We start from the raw sequence: 19,983 nt of genomic DNA on the forward strand, positions 1-19,983 counted from the left end.
GAAAGAGAAAAAGAGAACACACAATTATTGATTTTTACCAACTTTGCCAATTGTTTTGTTCAACAGCAGGAAAGTTACTCTAGACAGTACATTTTAACACTAGTATCTTCTTATAATTTCATAGTTGGTAGGGTCGGAAGGGACCTGAGCAGATCATCAAGTCCGACCCCCTGCCATGGGCAGGAAAGAATGCTGGGGTCAAATGACCCCGACTAGGTGATTATCTAGCCTCCTTTTAAAGACCCCCCAGGGTAGGAGTGAGCACCACTACCCTTGGAAGTTGGTTCCAGATCCTAGCCGCAATGACTGTGAAGTAGTGTCTCTTGATGTCTTGCCTGAATCTACTCTCAGGTCAACTTATGGCCATTATTCCTCGTTACTCCCAGTAGTGCTCGGGGGAACAGGGTCTCTCCCATTCCCTGCTGGTCTCCCTTGGCCAGTTTATAGACTGCCACCAGATCCCCTCTCAGCCTTCTCTTGTGGAGGCTGAACAGGTTCAGGTTCCATAGCCTGATCATGCGAGTGGTCCTCCTCTGGACCCTCTCCATGTTGTCCACATCCCTCCTGAAGTGCGGCACCCAGAACTGGACGCAGTACTTCAACTGCAGCCTTACCAGTGTTGCACAGAGGGGGAGAATCACCTCCTTGGACCTGCTCGTGATGCATGACAAGGTACGGTTATAACCTTCCTGACCACGTCCCCACATAGGCGGCCCATGTTCATTTCGGAATCAATGACACCAAGATCCTTTTCTGCCTCTGTGCTGACTAGAAGGGAGTTCCCCAGCCTGTAGATATGCTGCTGGTTCTTCCTCCCTAGGTGCAGTACCTTGCACTTGTCAGTAATGAATCCCATCCTGTTCTCATCAGCCCACCCCTGTAACTTGTCCAGATCTAGTTGCAGCCTGTCCCTCTCCTCCAGCATGCCCACTTCTCCCCACATCTTAGTGTCATCCGTGAATTTGAACAAGGTGCTTTTCACCCCCTTGTCCAAGTCGCTGATGAAGATGTTGAACACTGCGGGCCCAAGAACCGAGCCCAGGGGGACCCCACTGCCCACATCCCTCCAGGTTGAAAAAAGACCCATCCACCACCACTCCCTGGGTGCGGCCCTCCAGCCAATTTGTGACCCATCTGACTGTGTAGGCATCGACGCAACAGCCAACTAATTTTTTAATGAGAATGGGGTGAGACACTGTCGAAGGCCTTCCTAAAGTCCAGAAAGACTACGTCCACCGCGAATAAGAATATTCTATTCCATGATCTTAACTAGTACAAATAAATCACTTTATGACTTCCTCTTAAGCAAAAATGAGGAAAGATCACAAGGTAAATATTGTATTTAATTCTAAAAAAGAAACAGTGAAAACAAGGAGCAAAATGTAATTTAGCTAATGCTCATAACATTCATTTTGACCAGACTTGCCTGCTTGGGTGGACGTGCTGGATGGAGCAGTACTAGTGGTTCTCTGATTCTGGGTGTTTCGTACAGCCCACTGCATTGAACGGGGAGCCTGGGCAGCACCATTGGCATGGGAGCTATTTGTGGTTCTCTCTAGAGGCTCATCAAGCATGAAGGTCTCCTGTTCTATGTCATCACTTTGGCTACTACTGCTGTCTGAATCACTGGAGTCATTTGACTGAGAGTCATCCTCAGAGAAAAATGCAGGAACACTGCTAGCACCTATGTACAAAAAAGTCTTTACAGTAACTAAGCAATAAACAATTAAGTCACAGTTGGGCTGCAGGAAACAAAAAGCATTTAAAATGTTCCTCCTAAAAATACCACTTACAGAATATTGTACAACTGCTCACATAACACAATTAACAAATGGCCCCCTACAATACTACAATTTTATGAAGGGAACTTTTAAGAAGTGACTGCCCGTGGCCTCAACTCTAATGTATAAGGTTTATGCTCCAAATAAAAGGCAGATAAAAAACACTTGCAAAAATCCTTAAAATGATCCACTAAGTTTTGTAAATGCAGTGTCCAAGTTACATAGTGAAAAGAAATATTGTAAATTGAGATTAACATTCCCAGATATTTTCAAACTAACCCAAGCAGCAATTCCTAAGCAATCAAATCATATGAAAACTGTACTAGTGTAAGAGCCTCTCTCTCGAAAAGGAGGACTGCATGCTGGCTTACCTCTGTAGATAAAGGAAGAAAAAGAGTGGGGCAGTCTTGCAAGAGAAGGAAAAATCGTTTAGTTTGTTGCATGTCTGAGTTTTCTTCTTCCTCCTCATTAGAAATTGGCAATAGTGGGTGGTGGGAAATACCTTATCTCTCTCAAGTTGAGTTCCAAGAACAACAGAGGACAAAGAATGGACAGCATATGGGTCTTCAAAGATTACCTGTCAAATTCTGGGATGGGTAGTCTGTCCTGTCCTTGTTTAAACCTGTATTTATTCACTTAGACATACTCTTTTATCACTCGAATCCTGGTATCTTAGTTTAAAAACAACTAAGAAAAGAATAATAATATGAGTTAGGAAGAAATGGTTCACCTGCTTCTGATCCAGCAGTGGCTGCAGTGACAACACTTCTACGTCCACTAGCATTGTCCTGGTTGCTGTGGTTACTTTCACTGTCACTTTCTGTTTCAGCTGCTGCTAGCAGATCCAGCTCCATGTCACTGCCTAAAAAAAATACAACCCCCAAATAAATCAATATTAAACCAACTTATGCTTAAAAAATTTAAGTACATATGAAAGCACACTGCATGGCATTTAGAGTTACAACAGTTTTTGGGTTTGTTTTTTTTAATGGGGGGTGGGGGGGGGGGAAGGGGAAGAGAAGAGAGGGTAATCGTTAAGCATCTTACCATCGTCTTGCTTCCATAAATCCTGGCAGAAAAACCATTAATCAAGTGTTAAGAACTCCACTCAAAACCAAAAGATTCCACAATTAAAGCTAAACTCATAGCCTTTACTCCCCGTACATGGCTTAAAATAGTCCATTTACAAGACCACATTGTCTTGGGTAATAAAATGGGCACACTGAATATACCAGGAACATGCAAAACCTTCAGGTTATAGACTAGGGGTCAGCAACGTTTTCAGCCAGAATGCTAAACATACCCCAACCTCAACCCACTCATCGACCTGGCACGCCACAGGCAGACAACAAGGGAGCCACAAGGGGCCTGATCCTCAATGCTGGCAGTGGAAGCATGGGTGTCTATAGGTGGATGGTGGGGGAGGGGCTAAGGTTGCACTGCCCAGGCCCCTTCCCTGCCACGCACCCCAGGCACCCACGCATCCATTGGCAGCCCCCGAGCCACAGCCAGGCAAGCTGTAAATAGCTGCACTGGAGTCCGGAGACCTGGCCTGGCTCCGTAGCTGGTGGCAGTTGCACATATGCCTTGGGGTGCACAGCAGGGAAGGGGCCGAGACAAATGTGCAGCCACTATCACCAATGAGCTGGGTGGGGCTCCGCAGACCTCCCTGAGGTGGCTTGCAACTTCCCAGTCACCTGCCACAACTGGCTTGGGCTCTAGGCAGGCCCCTGCTGTCCACCATGGAGCCAGGGTTGCTCGCAGAAGGCAAGGGGGAGGCTGAAAACAGCTGCACTGAGGTCTGCCTGGCTTCATTGCTGGCAGTGGGCACATGTGCACTTTTAGGAAAACAGCAGGGGAGGGGCCAGGGTCTCTCTGCCCTTAAGGCGCACATGCAGCTGCCATGAAGCCCACATGGAGATCCAGACCCCAGTGCAGCTGTCTGCAGCCTCTCAGCTGTGCCTACTGCAAGCAGCCTGGGTTCCATGCCCAGCAGCAGCTGCCCAGAGCCTGGGTTGGCTGAGGCGTGCCATGCTTTGGCACACATGCTCTAGGGGTTGCCGACTGCTACGACAGAAGTAGTACATCATGTTGATGTCAAATGATACCTATACAAGCAGTTGTGATGCAACTATTATTTCTGCATGCCTCTGTAGAGATAAGCGTAGCAAAACTGCTGCAACTTTAACCCCGTTTCAAAAAGTTAGTTACAGTGATTTCACTAATTTGTATGCAGACGCAAGTTAGAATCACAGAATCTTGGGAAACTATGGTTGGAAGAAACTCAGGAGGTCATTTGGTCCAACCCCCTCTTCAAAGCAGGACCATCCCCAACTATACCAATCCAGCCAAGGTTTTGTCTAGCCAGGTCTTTAAAACCTCCTAGGATGGAGATTCCACAACCTCTCTGGGTAGCCTGCTCCAGTGCTTTACTTCCCTCCTAGTAAGGAAGTTTTTCCTAATATCTAACCTAAACTTCCCATGTTGCAGCTTGAGACCATTGCTCCTTGTTATCGGGCACCATTGAAAATAGCCTAGCTCCATCCTCTTTGTAACCATCCTTCAGACTTTAACAGGCTATTATTAAATCCCTCCCCCTGTTTTTCTCCAGACTAAATAAGCCCCTCAGGCTCTCCTCATAAGTTATGTTCCCCAGCCCTCTACCCATTTTCACTGCCCTCTGCTGGACTCTGTCCACATCTTTTCTATTGTTGGGGAAGGGGGGGTGGGCAACACTAGACACAGTATTCCAGATGTGACCTCACCAGTGCCAAGTATAATCACTTCCCTCAATCTATTGGCAACAGTCCTACTAATGCAGCCTACTATGCCGGTAGCCTTCTTTGCAACAAGGGCACGCTGTTGACTCATATACAGCTTACTGTCCACTGTAACCTCCAGGGCCTTTTCTACAGAGCTGCTGCTTAGCCAGTTGGTCCCCAACCTGTACCAGTATATGGAATCATTCAGTCCTAAGTCCAGGACTTTGTACTTGTCCTTACTGAACTGATGCACTCCCCCACGCACGAGCTTCCCCTCCCCTTTTGAAAGAATTATAGGTACATTTGTCCATAGCCCTAGATAATTATATTCTGACAACAAAATCCATGTTGCCATTCAAATTTCAGTTTTGACGGTGGTGGTTTTGGTTACTCCAAAATCTAGAGAAATCACAACCACAAATAAAGTTGATTCAATGGAAACACTGGAACAGCCCTATGTTCATAAACCTGTCACGTTACATTTGAATGGATCTTGAGTCCACCTGGCCAGAATACTGTCCAATCGGGACAGGTGCAAAGCAATTCAGACACAGAGGAGGATCACCCACTGAATTTACGGAACCATTCACCCATGAAAAGTTCTTCCATAGCTCCCCACTGGTGTAGAAATTTAGTGTCAAGAGAACAGTGGCAATCAATACTGACACCACTTCCCCATCACCTAACTGCCAAGCCCACAGGGCAGATGACATGGCCCTGCAAGCAGGGCCAGGGCCCAATCCAGCACACAGGGCTGGGTACTGCATTGGCCCCATATACCAGATTGGACCCATGGACCAATCCATATTCCTCATCTGGCCCAAAGGGCCAAAAGTTTGGGCACCACTGACCTGAAGCATGAAAGTTGAGATTCCTTCTAATTTTCTACCTGAAGCAAATTAAATGCTCACATTTTCCACGTGTCTGTTCCTTTCACAAAACTTGCAAAACTGAGAGAAATATTATACTTTCCAACAGCAAGTGCTAAGGATAAATTATAGATTGTGTCATGCTTCCCTTAGATATTTTCTTGTTCTGTCTGATAGGAAAGTATAAGTGGGAAAGCCTATGTTATCTGCTTTATACCATTAATTTATAATATCCTGTCATCCGTCTCTTCTAAACTGCAGATCTATTTTACATTCTCACCTCTCACAAAGTTCCCACATCTGTAGCTATTACCCATCTCTGGACCAAGAGGGCCTGTTTGATTTCTATTACATTTCTGAGAGAAGTTCGGTTTACCTTAACAGAAGTATAGGTGAGGGCGTTTTATTAATTTATGTAATTGAAATAAAGGATGTTAATGATAATAAAACAGTTGCATCACTCTTTATACAGCTGGACATTACTGCTACCTCTGACTATCCCTGTTACTGGATTGCTGAATAAAACTTAAAAGGATCATACCATCTTCATCATGTTCATCATGCTGTCCTTCTGCTTCAGCATTCTCCTCTCCATGTTCTTCTTGTTCATCATGGTGGTCCTCTTCTCCAGCTACCCCCTCCACCACCTCAACCTGAAATGAGCATTGTATTTTTATGGTATGTCTTATTAGACTGCATTTAAGCCATCAAGGAAGGTGTGAACCAAGTACTGCTTGAAGGTAAGCTACCTGTTTTTTCCCCAGAGTTTAGTTTGACAATGCTGTTTCTTAAAATAGCATCTATGTAAAATTAACCTGCACTTTTAGAAGAAGTAAAGCTCAACAAGGAGGATTTTTTTTAGTGCTGTGTTGTATGACAGTTCATTTTATGGCCTCAAAATTAAGTGCCCTAGAAAAGTCTAAGCCTCCGAACAGATTCTAATGTCCAAGAAAATCTAATATTGAAAGCAAAATTTGACCATAAATACCAGGAGTAACCAATTCTTTCTGAATTTACAGAATCTTGATCATCTACCTGGTAGATTCTGCAAGGGAATGTGTCAAGATTAACATCTCTAGTAGTAAAGCTACACATTGGGTGCATCTACACATGTGCTTTACTACAGTTGACTAAATAGCTCTGAAGTAAAGTATCACCATCTACACATGCGCTGGTATTAGGGCATACTAAGTTAGCCAACTCTGCCATAAGATAGTACTGCTGGGATCCCCAACAATACTATCTTACCACAGAGTCATTTACTCTGCTGAAATGCAAGTGTAGATGGTGCAGGAGGTGGCTGGCACATAAGGCTGCTAAAGTATAAGGGCTGACTGGTGTCATGCCCTGCACTTCAGCACCTTCATGCACTAGCCAGCCCCTCTGCCCACTGATGCTGCCAGCCAGAGCCCAGGGCTGATCCTCCCTTGAGCCTGCTGTCAGCACAGGGCTGCTACACCCTGACTCAAAGCCCTGGGCACATGTGTAGAAGCTGTGTCTGGGAGCAGTTGACTCTAGCTGAAACAGCTCCGGAGTTTATTACTGAGCATTAATTTCATGTGTAGGTGCACCCACTAAGACTGTACACCACCTTATCACTCAATATGTAAACACATTGGTACCGCAGCCCACAAAGGACTGAATGTTGTTTAATAATGTTCTGAATCTTGCTATGATTTTGCAAATTGCAAGACATTAGATATACCATAAACATGTGTACAAACATGTCAATCCATTCCCATATGTGTCCAGGATGAACTCTACTGTAATCATTTCAGGTGTTACTGTGTGGTAGGGTTTTGTTACAATGTAACATTTGCAGCCTATGGAATTCACATGCAGCATTCTTATATTGGATTACAGTAAAAGCCCTGTCATCCAGCATTTTCCTACCGGCATTTCTATTAACCAGAATTTCTGGCTGGCTGGCCAAACACGGGGTGGGGGAAGGAGGAGGAGAACATCGACACCTCACGTGGCAGCCACCACTGCTACCCACCACCCTGCACTGCTACCACTTCACATGCGGCCACCAACACCCTCTTCCCCTCTCCCTAAACCCCCCCCCCACCTTTTGCTCTGCATCCAGCCGGAAACCCCTGTGCCTCAGGTAACCGGTATTTTTAGATTACCAGCACCCCCCCAATTCCTACTCATGCCAGAAAACAAGCTTTTACTGTACCATGTGAACATCTTATAAGACTCGGGCACTAAATGCATGCCTCAGAGATGTATGTGGTGCTATATTTCATTTAACATCAAAATACATGTTATGTATCAAATTGAAAAAGGATAAGAAAATAACCTCTTCCACATCTGCTGATACAATATCATCTTGCTCTTCATCTCTGCCGCGAACCGGCTGTGACTGGCTGATCCGTCTCTGTTGAGGGTTTCTAATAATGTAGGACGATTGAGACTGACTGGAGCTACAAAGAAAACAGAACCTGAAGTATGTACCAAAACAAAAATTTACACAGTAAAATATTTTAACAAAGCCATAGTAATTTACCCTTTTTGATCATAAAGCTAATCTAAACTTAGCGGACTTATTAAGGATGGATGAACAAAATGAGTTCTTTAGATTTACTATCAATGTAGGACCAGCATCTCCAACCCTTCCATTTCAGGTGAGAAAACTATTTTCAAAATTACACTCGTTGTCAAGATGGTTCTCACTCAACAAAATGTTCACCTTTCAACAAATGCATTTATAAGAAACCCCACAAGAATTAGTCAGTGTGCACATCTGTGTAATAGGAAAGACAGTAATAGGAAGTGAAGAAGAAAAATGATGGGCTCTTCAGGTTGTGGCCTTTGACCACCCATCAGCATTGCTCCAATCTTGCTGGACATTCATGCTTCTTAGAATGTGAACAAACATACATTTGTAAAGGTTCCAAAAGTGGGAAGAACACTAGGTCCAGATCATGCAGCAGCTACTATGTTGTGAACTGTTACACCTACACAAGCTAGGAACCATACAAATGTAGCAGAACTGCTCCAGCTTTAACCCTGCTCCATCCAGACTTAACAATGGAAGCATCATTCCAGGCTTGTGCACATGTATGTAATTGTTATAATGTAACAGCTACTGCATACTTTTGTGCAGCAGCTTCCGCTCTCCTTCTGAAATGGCTCCAAGCATGTTTGTCTATGCTTCTACTTGTTAAGCTTAAATGGGAGGCACCAAGTCAAATAATTTTGCGACTGAGCTTCAACATCACTACTCCTCATTTGAACTTAAGCAGAAATCAGAATTGGCCCTTGACTTCAAACTGTTTTCCCAACATGGTCAGATATTTGCTTTCTGGCATGCTGGGATTTCTAGCATCGGTGGAATTTTTAGACAACTGAAACCCAACTGCCCTCAAACTCCAATTTGGATATTTTTTGCATCCCAAAGATAGTATATTCTACACTTCACACACTGATAGCACCAGATGTTCAAGTTATACTTTAATAATAGGCTGATTTTGTTGGCATGGATGCAACATTTTGTCCAGCTCTAAACTGGTAACTAAGTATTCTTAGTAACTAAGGAATCATATTCCATAGAATTTCATTTAAAATTCTAAGTCTCAGTATATATTATGGAGTTTATAAAAGGGTTCCATAAAGAAAGCTCCAAAACCCTACTTTGGCAAGCACTAAGAGAACAGATCAAACAGTGAACTTTACCTGCTAGATTGATCAGAAGATGGTCTTGGTGGCAAAGGCTCCACAGAGAAGAGTTCTTCACTGCCTTGCATGGCATCTATACTAGTGCTAGCAAGAGTAAATGGTGCTGTAGGGCGTGCAATACCCATTCTGACTGGGATAATTAGGGATTCCGCTACATTACACAATTCCTCCACAGCATAGGGTAACAAAGCTTGGAATACACGTTTACATTTGCCAATTGGCTGTGGAATAAAGTTGCTAGGAAAAAAAGGTGGAAAGAAAAAAAGGTCAAACATGTCATTTCTAAAAAAGAAAAAGAAAAAAAATTGAGATAAAAATCCAAAATGACTAATTAATTTGACAAACTAGAGAACATGGAGTATAACTAAAGGATAATTTTCTCATGAGACTTCATATATAACAAATGGAGTGGCTTGTAAGTGGAAAACCAAATGCTTTGTTTTAATTGGTAAAAAAAAAAAAAGAGTTTAACTATTTCTTGTACAGAAAGTCGGAAGTAAAAATTATAAATAAAGCAAAGCACACTACTGTTAATATAAAAACAATCAAGTTTTCATGGATGCAAATTTTAAACAAAAATCCAAGATTAAATATCAAGTTCCTTTTATGGGGTACAGCGAATTTCATATACAAATTTATAAATTGTGCGTCTCATGAAGTTTTGGTCCAGAATCATTTGTGATGTTCCAAGCAACAGCATAAACTTTCACAAGAATGCATCTCAATCTTGGCATCTACCATTAACATTTTAATCTGAAAAACTGCAAGAAACTGCCAATTGTGCTGAATTATGCAACTATATTCTAAGCAAACACTAATGAATATCAGCTATTTATCATGTAAAGCTGAACTGTAATTTAAATCTGGGTCTACAGAGATGAAAGGCTATTTACAGCAACTCTGAATCAACTCCTGCAAAAAAAATTTCAGTGCCCCTCTCCCTCCTCCCAATTAATGACCAACACACACACAAACATTCATTCACGTAGTGAATAAAAACAATTCTTACTTTTTCTTTTTGGATGAAGCCATTTCCACACTCAGAATGACAAACACTCTTGCCACAGAGCGAAGAAATCTCATTGTAACAGCAATAGCTTCTTCTCTGCGTCCTGGAGTGTATTTATTTTGTAGTTCCTTTACCAGAGTACCCAGCAAAGTATCTAAAAGCTATGGAAACAGTAACATACTATAATGCATAATATTTATGTTATACTAAATTCTGGAAATTCTTAATAACTGTTTTCAATGGCTACATTAAAGATTCAAGAAAAGAGTAAAAGCATACTGAAGTAAACCAGGGGAAAGTCCAACACATTTATTTCAAGCTGAATCAAAAAGTGTTTAAGCTTGTTTATATTGAGAAGATTTATCATTGGTAATAAAAAAGGAAACAGTGCTTACCAAAATGTCTGCTGTACATTTAACAATAAGGCAATGCGTAAAACAATCCAGCCGAATCGTACCACTTTGCTGATTAAGGTACACTTGTTCTTCAGGCAAAAGATGACCTATCCTACTGCTTGCACTAAGACTTGGAAAAAACAAAAGAAAAGGAAACAAATTTTACATTAGTTCACTCAATGTGAACTAATAACTCAAAAATCATTACTTAAAAAAAATGTAACTGAGACAATATTTGCAAATACACACGGGTCTTTATTCTCCTGCGAGCCAAACATGATCATAGATTTCAGTGCATTCCAGTCTTGTAAAACACGTTCCAATGCAAGCTGGGCAAATCGTGGAGGCTCTAAATCATGATCAGGCATATCAGAATCTAAGGAAAAAGGCAGACAGAAGTGATGGGTGCAAGAAGTAGCGAAATCCAGAAATGTTTGCATTCTTTTCGCTGAAAAGGCTCTCACCTTCAGGATTTGCAGCTTTACGATTACGATCTTCCCTGATTCTAGGTGGTCGGTACTGGCAGTGTTCTACAGTTTGCCTGGCAACTGTTTGTACTAAAAACAACAGAAGGTGCTCTCCCCTATAATAAAAAATAAATTAATGAGGAAAACTATGTTGCAGGCTGGTTTTTAAATTCCACTGACCTCCGCCACCTTCACTCCAAATACCAACTTGCCTGCTATTGGGCATGGTGACAAGGTTTGTGGTGGTAAGCAATCGGTAGAGTAGATCAAGACGAGCAGACTTCTGCCCTGCAATTAATGTTTTACACTTGCATTTTTCCCAGCAATCACAGTAGGCTGTTGGGGATGTTCGCTTGAGCCTGGAGCAAATGAAAGTGTTACACTTCTTCTGCTCAGTAAAATTTTAAAAACAAGTTTCTGAACAGGCTTATTAATGGCAGTAGATAATCAAAACCCTAATTTCAAAATAAAAAAAAATAGCATTTCTACAATACCTGAACTTCATTTTAGTGCTTTCCTGTTCTACTACTAATTTAGCAAAATACTCTCACTATATAAAGTTTAACATTAAAAAAAACAAAGAGCAAAGGAGACTCAGGACACACGCACACAAAGTTAAACTCAAAGTCCTTATTGAAATAAAATTACAAGAACTTAAAATGGAGAGACCATCTTTGGAGGTTTAAGTCAATTTTTTAAAAATCCTTATACACATGATATCAATGTACCTTTAATGTGGCTACAGAATACCTGGTCTCTAATTTCTAATTGATAGCAATCTTCAGCAGAAATATTTTTGGATATCTACTTTGGTTTTGAATAACAGTTATCCGTTTCTCTGGCCTGATTTTTTATTTTAAACAGGTAGCATGTTAGATCTGTTTGGATCCTTGAGATCAACGTTTCTTACCCTTTAAATTGCAAAGAAAAGCTCTAACTATAGCAAAGAATGCACTGTAGGATGCAAGGGCTTTTCATTCCATCCAGGAAGAGCACACACCAACTGCTGAAGCTTCCTTAGCCTGACAAAGGGTTTTTGAACCCAAAAGCTTGCTTAATAACTATTCTCCAACCATTTGGGTTGGTCTAATAAAAGATATCAAATTCACCCAAGGAACCCTGTCTGCCTATGTCCTTAGACCAACACGGCTACAACCTAAACCCCTGTAGGATGCAATGCAGTCAGCATAAGAAGTAGCATAATGTTTCCTTTAGTGTAATACTGTATCAGGGCAAGGTAGCACCATACAGAATTACCCAATCTAGTTCTGTGTGCAACATCCACAACCAGAAGGAATACAGCCATGTGGGTGCAGGGGTGTGCCATAACTAGTTAGTGCTTGCTGCCTCTCAGCAAAGGCAGTTTCCCATTGGCAAAGGGGAGGAAGGAGGACCCAGGCAACTATAGGCCAGTCACAGTCTCACCTCCATCCTTGGCAAAGTCTTTGAAAAAATTATCAAGATTCACATCTGCGAGAGCCCGGCAGGAAAAATTATGCTGAGGGGAAACCAGCACGGGTTCGTAGCAGGTAGATCATGCCTCGCTAATCTAGTCTCTTTTCATGACCAGCTTACAAAACACCTAGACGCAGGAGTAGGGGTTGACGTCGTTTACTTAGACTTCAGGAAGGCCTTCGATACGGTATCCCACACCATACTGGTGAACAAGTTAAGAGGCTGTGTTTTGGATGACTACACAGTCCGGTGGGTGGCGAATTGGCTAGAGGGTCGTACCCAGAGAGTCGTAGTGGATGGGTCAGTATTGACCTGGAAGGGTGTGGGCAGTGGGGTCTCGCAGGGCTCGGTCCTTGAACCGATACTCTTCAATATCTTCATCAGCGACTTGGACGAGGAAGCGAAGTGTACTCTGTCCAAGTTTGCAGATGACACAAAACTGTGGGGAGAAGTGGACTCGCCGGAGGGCAGGGAACAACTACAAGCAGACCTGGACAGGTTGGACATATGGGATCTTGGAGTCCTAGTGGACTCCAACATGAACATTAGTTGGCAGTGTGACGAAGTCATCAGAAAAGCTAATGGCACTTTATCGTGCATCAGCAGATGCATGACGAACAGATCCAAGAAGGTGATACTTCCCCTCTATCGGGCGCTGGTCAGACCATAGTTGGAATACTGTGTGCAATTTTGGGCACTGCACTTCAAGAGGGATGTGGATAACCTGGAGAGGGTCCAGAGAGGGGCCACTTGTATGGTTAAGGGCTTGCAGGCCAAGCCCTATGAGGAGAGACTAGGGCACCTGGACCTCTTCAGCCTCCGAAGAGAAGGCTGCCTATAAGTTCATCATGGGGGCACAGAAGAGAATTGGTGAGGTTTTACTCACCAAGGCGCCCCTGGGGGGTACAAGAAATAATGGCCATAAGCTAGCAGAGAGCAGATTTAGACTAGACATTAGGAAGAACTTCTTCACAGTTGGAGTGGCCAAGGTCTGGAATGGGCTCCCAAAGGAGGGGGTGCTCTCCCCTACCCTGCAGGTCTTCAAGAGGAGGTTAGATAGGCATCTAGCTAGGGTCATCTAAACCCAGCACTCTATCCTGCTTATGCAGGGGGTCGGACTCAATGATCTATTGAGGTCTCTTCTGACCCTAACATCTGAATCTATGAAAGCAGCACATTCAAAAGATCAGCATGCCATCTCAGCATGACACTACATGGAATGTTTGAGGATGGGAGGGTGACGGGGTTCTCCCCTCTATCTGTCCTTACAGCACACCTGTGGCACCTCAACAGGCAGGCTATAGAGAACTACCATTTTAAGAGTATTAGTTTATATCTGCACAAAGATCAAACATATGAGGCTGCCATGAAATACACCATTTATTTCCTATGTACAACTGTTCCTCCACAGAAGAATGGAAAGACAAAAACAGGACTACTTATATAGTGAAAGACAGGTTGATATTAAACTATTTAAAAAGTTTTAGAAATGCTGGAAGAAGAAGTTTAGGTATTTGAAAATTAGTGAAAAATTAACATTCGGGTATTTTGCAATGCATTAAACAAGTCTATAAGATACAACTACTAAGCATAAAGGGGAACCAATTAAGGCCTTTTTTACTTCAAGAAACTGATTACAAGCAAGCACCTACTTGCAGTCGTGACCCTTGTGACAAACCCTTGCACACTCCGTGCAACAGCAAAGTGATTCCAGTAAACCACATGTTCGGCATTCAAAAATATCCTAGAATGAAAAATACACAGTTTATAGAAGTGTTAGAGGAAAATTATGCACGGTACAAGTGAATATTTATTATCAATGATGATTTAGTATACACTTCAATATAGTAAGTATATTATAGTTCCTTATATATTTTTCCATATAATAAGTAAATTATTAAACTTACATGCCAAACTAAATGAGGACAGAATGGGAAAATTCTCAAAAATAGGTAAGATAAGAAAAGAAAGCTACTAGTGAAGCTTCATCAAGACAGTCAGTGAGGTCAACATAAAAGCAGATTTCCCATGCCCAAGTGGGCCTATTCATTAAAAAATTTGCAACACCTCCTTGAATCAGTTTTAGCAGGTCAGACCTATTCATCCCACCTAAAAAGATGCCAGTTTTAGAATGTGAAATTGTCACTAGTCACTACTTCTCAAAAAAATAAAGAATACTATGCACAAACAAAATCCTTGTCCAAACTGGCCAAGATGACAGAACTGTATTCACAAAAAAGGTTTGATCAGAATAGCTATTCTTTATATTTTACTTGTTGAGAAGAAATGGATAGGACAGACAATAGCATAACTCAAATGGTTAAAATGAATCAACTGACTGAGCCCATCAGCACACAGATAAGGTTAGCAGTGCTCTATGTCACTACATACAAAGTATAACTAGATGGTAGATAGTTAATGGGAATGTGTTCCAGCTTTCTAAAATACATAACTTACTTGATTAATGTGCTCTGCACCAGTCCATGTAAAGCTGCAGGTATCATTACAGCACAGAACATATAATGGGGAATCATCTGGATTTGTGCCAGATGGGCAAACCATTCCCATAAACACATCATCCTCTTTCTCATTTGAAGTTACTTCAGCTAAAAATTGTTTAAAAAAATAAATCATTAAAAATTTTGCCACAGTCAAACCCTTATGGAGATAAATCATAAAATGCTTTTAGAAGGCTTCCCCCTCCCCCAATCTTACTAGAGGTCTTTCTGTAGCAAAGACAAGAAGTTGGTTTTAGCTTCAAAATGCCATCCTAGTCAATTTATTTTGAAGGATTAAAAAACAACCACTATGTACAAAATAATCTTTCAAGGAAAATGTTCCAAAATTAACTCTATGTAACCTGTCACTTCACATAGTTATGACGTGCCTGCTTAAATTTCCCCTGCCGGCACACTGCATTGGCAAGAGGGGAGGCACACTAACAAGGGCACATGGGATGTGTAGCTCCCCCGCAGGCTTAGAAGTTGGACAGGTCTGCTTTAAAGTACAGGAGAACTGTGAACGTTAATGATTTAGCACTTTGACAGCATTTTTAATATTAATTTATTTCTGTCTGTAAAATAATAGGATTCTCAGAAGGAGGACTGTAAAGGAAGTCAAAACAGTACTGAAATCCAAATGTGTAACAGTAACACTGTCATAACATACCACAAACTGGCATGGCTTCTCAAGTAGTAACACTTTCCACAGCCTACAGTAATATGCACTGCATTTTGGGAGTATGAGTTCAAAACTATCATTCACTCAAACATATGCAATTTCATACAAAATAACATGCATTAGTTATGAATTCAATTACTATATATGCACACATACCAAACCAAAATTAAAAAGACAACCTACTATGGCAAGTACAGTAAGCTAATTTACCTTTAGCAATTTTCTGTGCAGTTTCCAGAATGGTAATTGCAGCAGGGTATGCTCTGCCACTAACTGCAGACATAAATGGTGTCATGCCTCTTGCATCCCTAGGAAACATATTAACAAGCATGTCTAAAAGGCTGAACTTTTTTTATCCTCATTACAAGTAAAGACAGCTACAAGGTATGCCAGCCTTGAATTTGCACATACAGCAATTAATCAGGATAAAAATGGCTGCTGAACACTGGTATGGAATTAGCAGCAAAAATGTGTTCTTGAATAACAAGCCAACACTAGAAGAATTATAGATAACGTTAAGATAGCAAAGAAACACACTGGGTATCCGCTGATAATTTTCTAATTTACCATAGATTATATTCACACCTTTGTCGGAGGGTAGGGCTTTTCTATCCTAGTATTTCATTATTTCTTTTTTTCAAGCAAGAATTTAAATGCCTGATCCATTCAAAATGCTGTGTAGCATATTAATGCACACATCTATTGGTCAAAGACCAACATGGCTACAACCTAAACCCCTACAATGTGCCTGTAATACATTCCCAATGTCATGTTTACAAAAACACCTGTTTGCTCTTTTTTTTTTTTTTTTTAAAGTTGTTGATCAATAGGAGCATAGTGTAATTTACCAATCCTGTTACCTGGGAAAATTTAATTAATTTCAGAGTCTTCTGCAAAGATAAATTCATGTCCATTTAATCTTTTCGTTAGAATGGGTTTCTGGGACTTGCATCTTTGTCCTACTGCACCCTCTCCAATACAGTATTATCACAACATACGTGCCAATACAAGATTAAGTTCTTGCAGAACACTGGTGATCAGGAATATTTTGAGTTTAAAGACCAGATTTCCATGGTTGCATCCATTATTTGACAGCCATGGCATGAACAGAGAAGTGAGCATACTGCTGCACTGATATATTATGAATATTCATAAGACAAACTGTCTTCCAACTACACTCTGGTCATAATTATATATCTGAGTAATTACTATCCTAGTTCTGCTACCTTACGCATGGAGGGAAACAAGTTATGCTCTAATAAGTTACTTGCAGTAAGTCTATTTCACTATGAAATCTACTAAATATATATTCATATTTCTACATGAAAATATTTGCCTACACACTGAAAACAGTTTAATAAGGATGGTTAAGAAGTTTCAGCTGATGTATTGTCTCATCTTCAGGTAAGAAATATGGCAATTAATTTTAAAATGCTTACTTGGCTGACAGTAGTTCTCTAAGATACGGTTGTAGTACCACACTATCACATAACAATTTCAGTATAAAATGAGCATTTGCTTTCCGATCCTTAGATTCCACCACAGATGGCTCAGTAGAAGGACCTGTGATTAGAAAAACAGAGCACTAGAAACAGAATCCCCTAAATGGGTCATTTACTGCAAGTACTTTCATCAAAAAGAGCACTGTACTAATGGTATGATTAATCAGCAACTTTACTATGATGCATATACCAATTTCAATAATATACTATGTATGTCACTAAATTTCAGAATGTGAAACTGTGACCTAAATTAGAAACAGTAATTTCTTATTATCCTGTTAGAGTACCTTTTCACCTGTATATCATGTGCAGGTAAGCAGAAGATTTTACATGAAGTCTTCCGTCAACTCTGCTTTATGTAAAGTCACAAATATATAGTTCAAATGAACTGGTAAAATGCAACTTCAAGTCCCTCTTCATTTAAAGGAATCTTCATATACAAAAGACCTACCAGCTTTTGTTTGTGTTGACTGTTTTCCTTCTAAAGTATATACAGAGAAATAGCATGCTCTCACCTGGTATGGTAGAGGTGCTAGGTCCTTGGCCAGTGCCAGTCGCTGCTGTGGTAAGAGATCCCACAGCGGGGGCCAGGATAAAATCAATGTCACCATCTTTCAGTAAACAGAACAGCAGGATGTACATCAATATATAAAAACATCCCTAACAACATGTTCTTTTTGCAGTACTTAGCTACATTACACACATTTTGCTTCTAGCAAAAGGTCATGTCACTAGACAGCCATCAATTTAGCCAACATTACAGCAAATACTTGTAGGAAGTTTGGCGACAGCATTTTAAAAGAAAAATGCTTGTTTACTTTATTCCAATTAATAAAAGTGGGTTTAAACCCTAAATCTTTGCTCTCATTAAAAAACACTTCCGACTACTAATACTACATTTCTATAGCATTTACCAACTATACATGCATTTTGCACATATTTAAATTGAGCCGTAAAAGTCACTGATTTCTCCACCTCATTTTTTTCTATTAAGTTTTACACTGGCATCAACTAATGTATTAGTAATCTTACCAGGATCCATTGCAGGAGGATCAGGAACCCAACTGGGTGGAGCTATGGGTGGAGAAACTGGGTCTTGGTGATCACTAGATGAAGCACCAGCTTCATGTCTACCCAATCCAGCTGCTCGCAAGGATCTTCTCATCATTTCTCTCAGTCTCAAACTGGACAAACATTAAACAAATTCCATCCCATGTTCATTTAAAAAAATATATATATACTTAAGCAAACATTTAAAGGCAACTTAATTTTTTTTTTTTTTTTATTCCTATGATTTTCTTTGGCACAAAGAAGGAAGTCAAACAGTAATTTTTAATTCCTTCCTACCATTTTATTGTAATAGAACATATTTTAGCTTCTCATATTTTGGTATAGCACTCTTCTTATGAAGTCTTGATCCTGCCAGTGGAGCAGCTTATAAAATAAGGATTGCTGGGAGGAGAGGCTGGGAAGTAGGCTAAACACTCAGGCCCTTTACCTCACTAGAAAGACATGAGGAGAGTCTAATGAAAGATTAGGGAGAAAGGTATGAAGAAGCATGAACCCACAGGATATTTTTGAACAATGGAACAATAGAATTCAAATAGTTATTATTAAAACCTGCATCAACACAGCCGAATCTGGAAGCTGGGGAGGCTATGGGGACAGAAGAACGTAATACAGGGATGTGGTACGTGCCTAAGGGAAGTGGTATGAACCCAACTCCTGTTAGCGGTCCCAGCTGAATTTTCCAGAGAAGGTGGGAGGAGGAGGGCTTAACCCTTACTTCTCCTGAATCAAAACAGTTGACTGGACTGAGAAGTGCAGCTCATGAATGACAAAGAACCAGCTTCAAGTTCATTTCTGCTTTGGCCAACAAGCTAGAACACTAAAATAATATAAACTCTCCAATCAGCACAGGACAACCCAATATCATAAAGGTAGAAACTTGTTCTGTCCTAGACATCTATCAAAATCAATACCAATTCAGATACAATGGCGAAGAGGCACTTATTTTGACGCTATCATATATCTTGGAAGTTTATCAATTTCTTTATCATCCTCTAAAGTGCTAGATCACAGGAATACTATCTTGATACCATTCATTTCCTGTCCATAAGAGCAGTGATAAGCTTGAGATAAAGAAAACACCAAATTCTTTCAGAATGCATCACTATAACAGATTTATTAGCAACAGTAGTCTCGGTATTAGGCAATTTAAGACAAATAAAAACATGCCCACTGTCTATCCTGGAAAGTTGTCCAAAACATAAATCAAAACAAAATCTTCTATAGTTCTATAACACTTCATGCCTGGACTCTTATTGAACTTTACAAACATAAATTAACTAATGGCTTTAACCTTCTCACAAGGTAGTCCCATTTTGCAACTGAGAAAGCTGAAGGACAAACAGATAGAAGATGTGCCTTTATGCAGAAGTCTGTACTACAGCCAGAATTCTAAGACTAGCAGCCTCCCTGACTACCAGCCCTGTGCTTTAACAACTAGACATTATTTCTCAAACTAACAACAGAGCTTAGGCTTGATCTTGGGTAAATGGCAAAGACTTGAGTTACATTAATACACAATGCTAAGTGAGCGAAGCATATAAAAGGTGGAGTAATGCATCTTAAAACCAGTTTACCTTCTGCTGCTTGATGATCCTGCCCGATTTCCTGGACCATTACTTGATACTACTGAAATTGCATTTGCAATAGCCTCAACAGCAGAGAGCCTTTCAGCAAACGTGTTCCTTTCAGAGCGTTCTGCTTCTGAAAACATTAAGAAAATATTTGGTGCCAAAATTTCATCTGAGTTATAAGATAGGAATAAAAATAGGGAATTTCACTAAGACAAAAAGATTACTACAATTTTCTTT

General features: G+C 40.7%; 1 protein-coding gene across 1 annotated transcript in view; it reads right to left on the minus strand.

Annotated features, from left to right (window-relative positions):
- UBR5 (ubiquitin protein ligase E3 component n-recognin 5) overlaps nt 1-19,983 on the minus strand; it is a 140,873-nt gene that overhangs the window by 31,267 nt on the left and 89,623 nt on the right. The window contains exons 22-39 of the mRNA XM_025209929.1: nt 19,750-19,876; nt 18,137-18,288; nt 17,620-17,715; nt 17,042-17,165; nt 15,813-15,910; nt 14,880-15,028; nt 14,075-14,166; nt 11,180-11,326; nt 10,965-11,083; nt 10,750-10,876; nt 10,501-10,630; nt 10,106-10,266; nt 9,094-9,333; nt 7,718-7,841; nt 5,954-6,065; nt 2,512-2,643; nt 1,418-1,684; nt 652-654 (exon numbers count right to left, since the gene is read on the minus strand). Coding sequence (XP_025065714.1) covers nt 652-654; nt 1,418-1,684; nt 2,512-2,643; nt 5,954-6,065; nt 7,718-7,841; nt 9,094-9,333; nt 10,106-10,266; nt 10,501-10,630; nt 10,750-10,876; nt 10,965-11,083; nt 11,180-11,326; nt 14,075-14,166; nt 14,880-15,028; nt 15,813-15,910; nt 17,042-17,165; nt 17,620-17,715; nt 18,137-18,288; nt 19,750-19,876 — 2,400 coding nt within the window. The remainder of the gene's footprint in view (nt 1-651; nt 655-1,417; nt 1,685-2,511; nt 2,644-5,953; nt 6,066-7,717; nt 7,842-9,093; nt 9,334-10,105; nt 10,267-10,500; nt 10,631-10,749; nt 10,877-10,964; nt 11,084-11,179; nt 11,327-14,074; nt 14,167-14,879; nt 15,029-15,812; nt 15,911-17,041; nt 17,166-17,619; nt 17,716-18,136; nt 18,289-19,749; nt 19,877-19,983) is intronic.

This window comes from Alligator sinensis, unplaced genomic scaffold (genome assembly GCF_000455745.1).
Source record: "Alligator sinensis unplaced genomic scaffold, ASM45574v1 scaffold1115_1, whole genome shotgun sequence".
NCBI classification, from domain to species: Eukaryota; Metazoa; Chordata; order Crocodylia; family Alligatoridae; genus Alligator; species Alligator sinensis.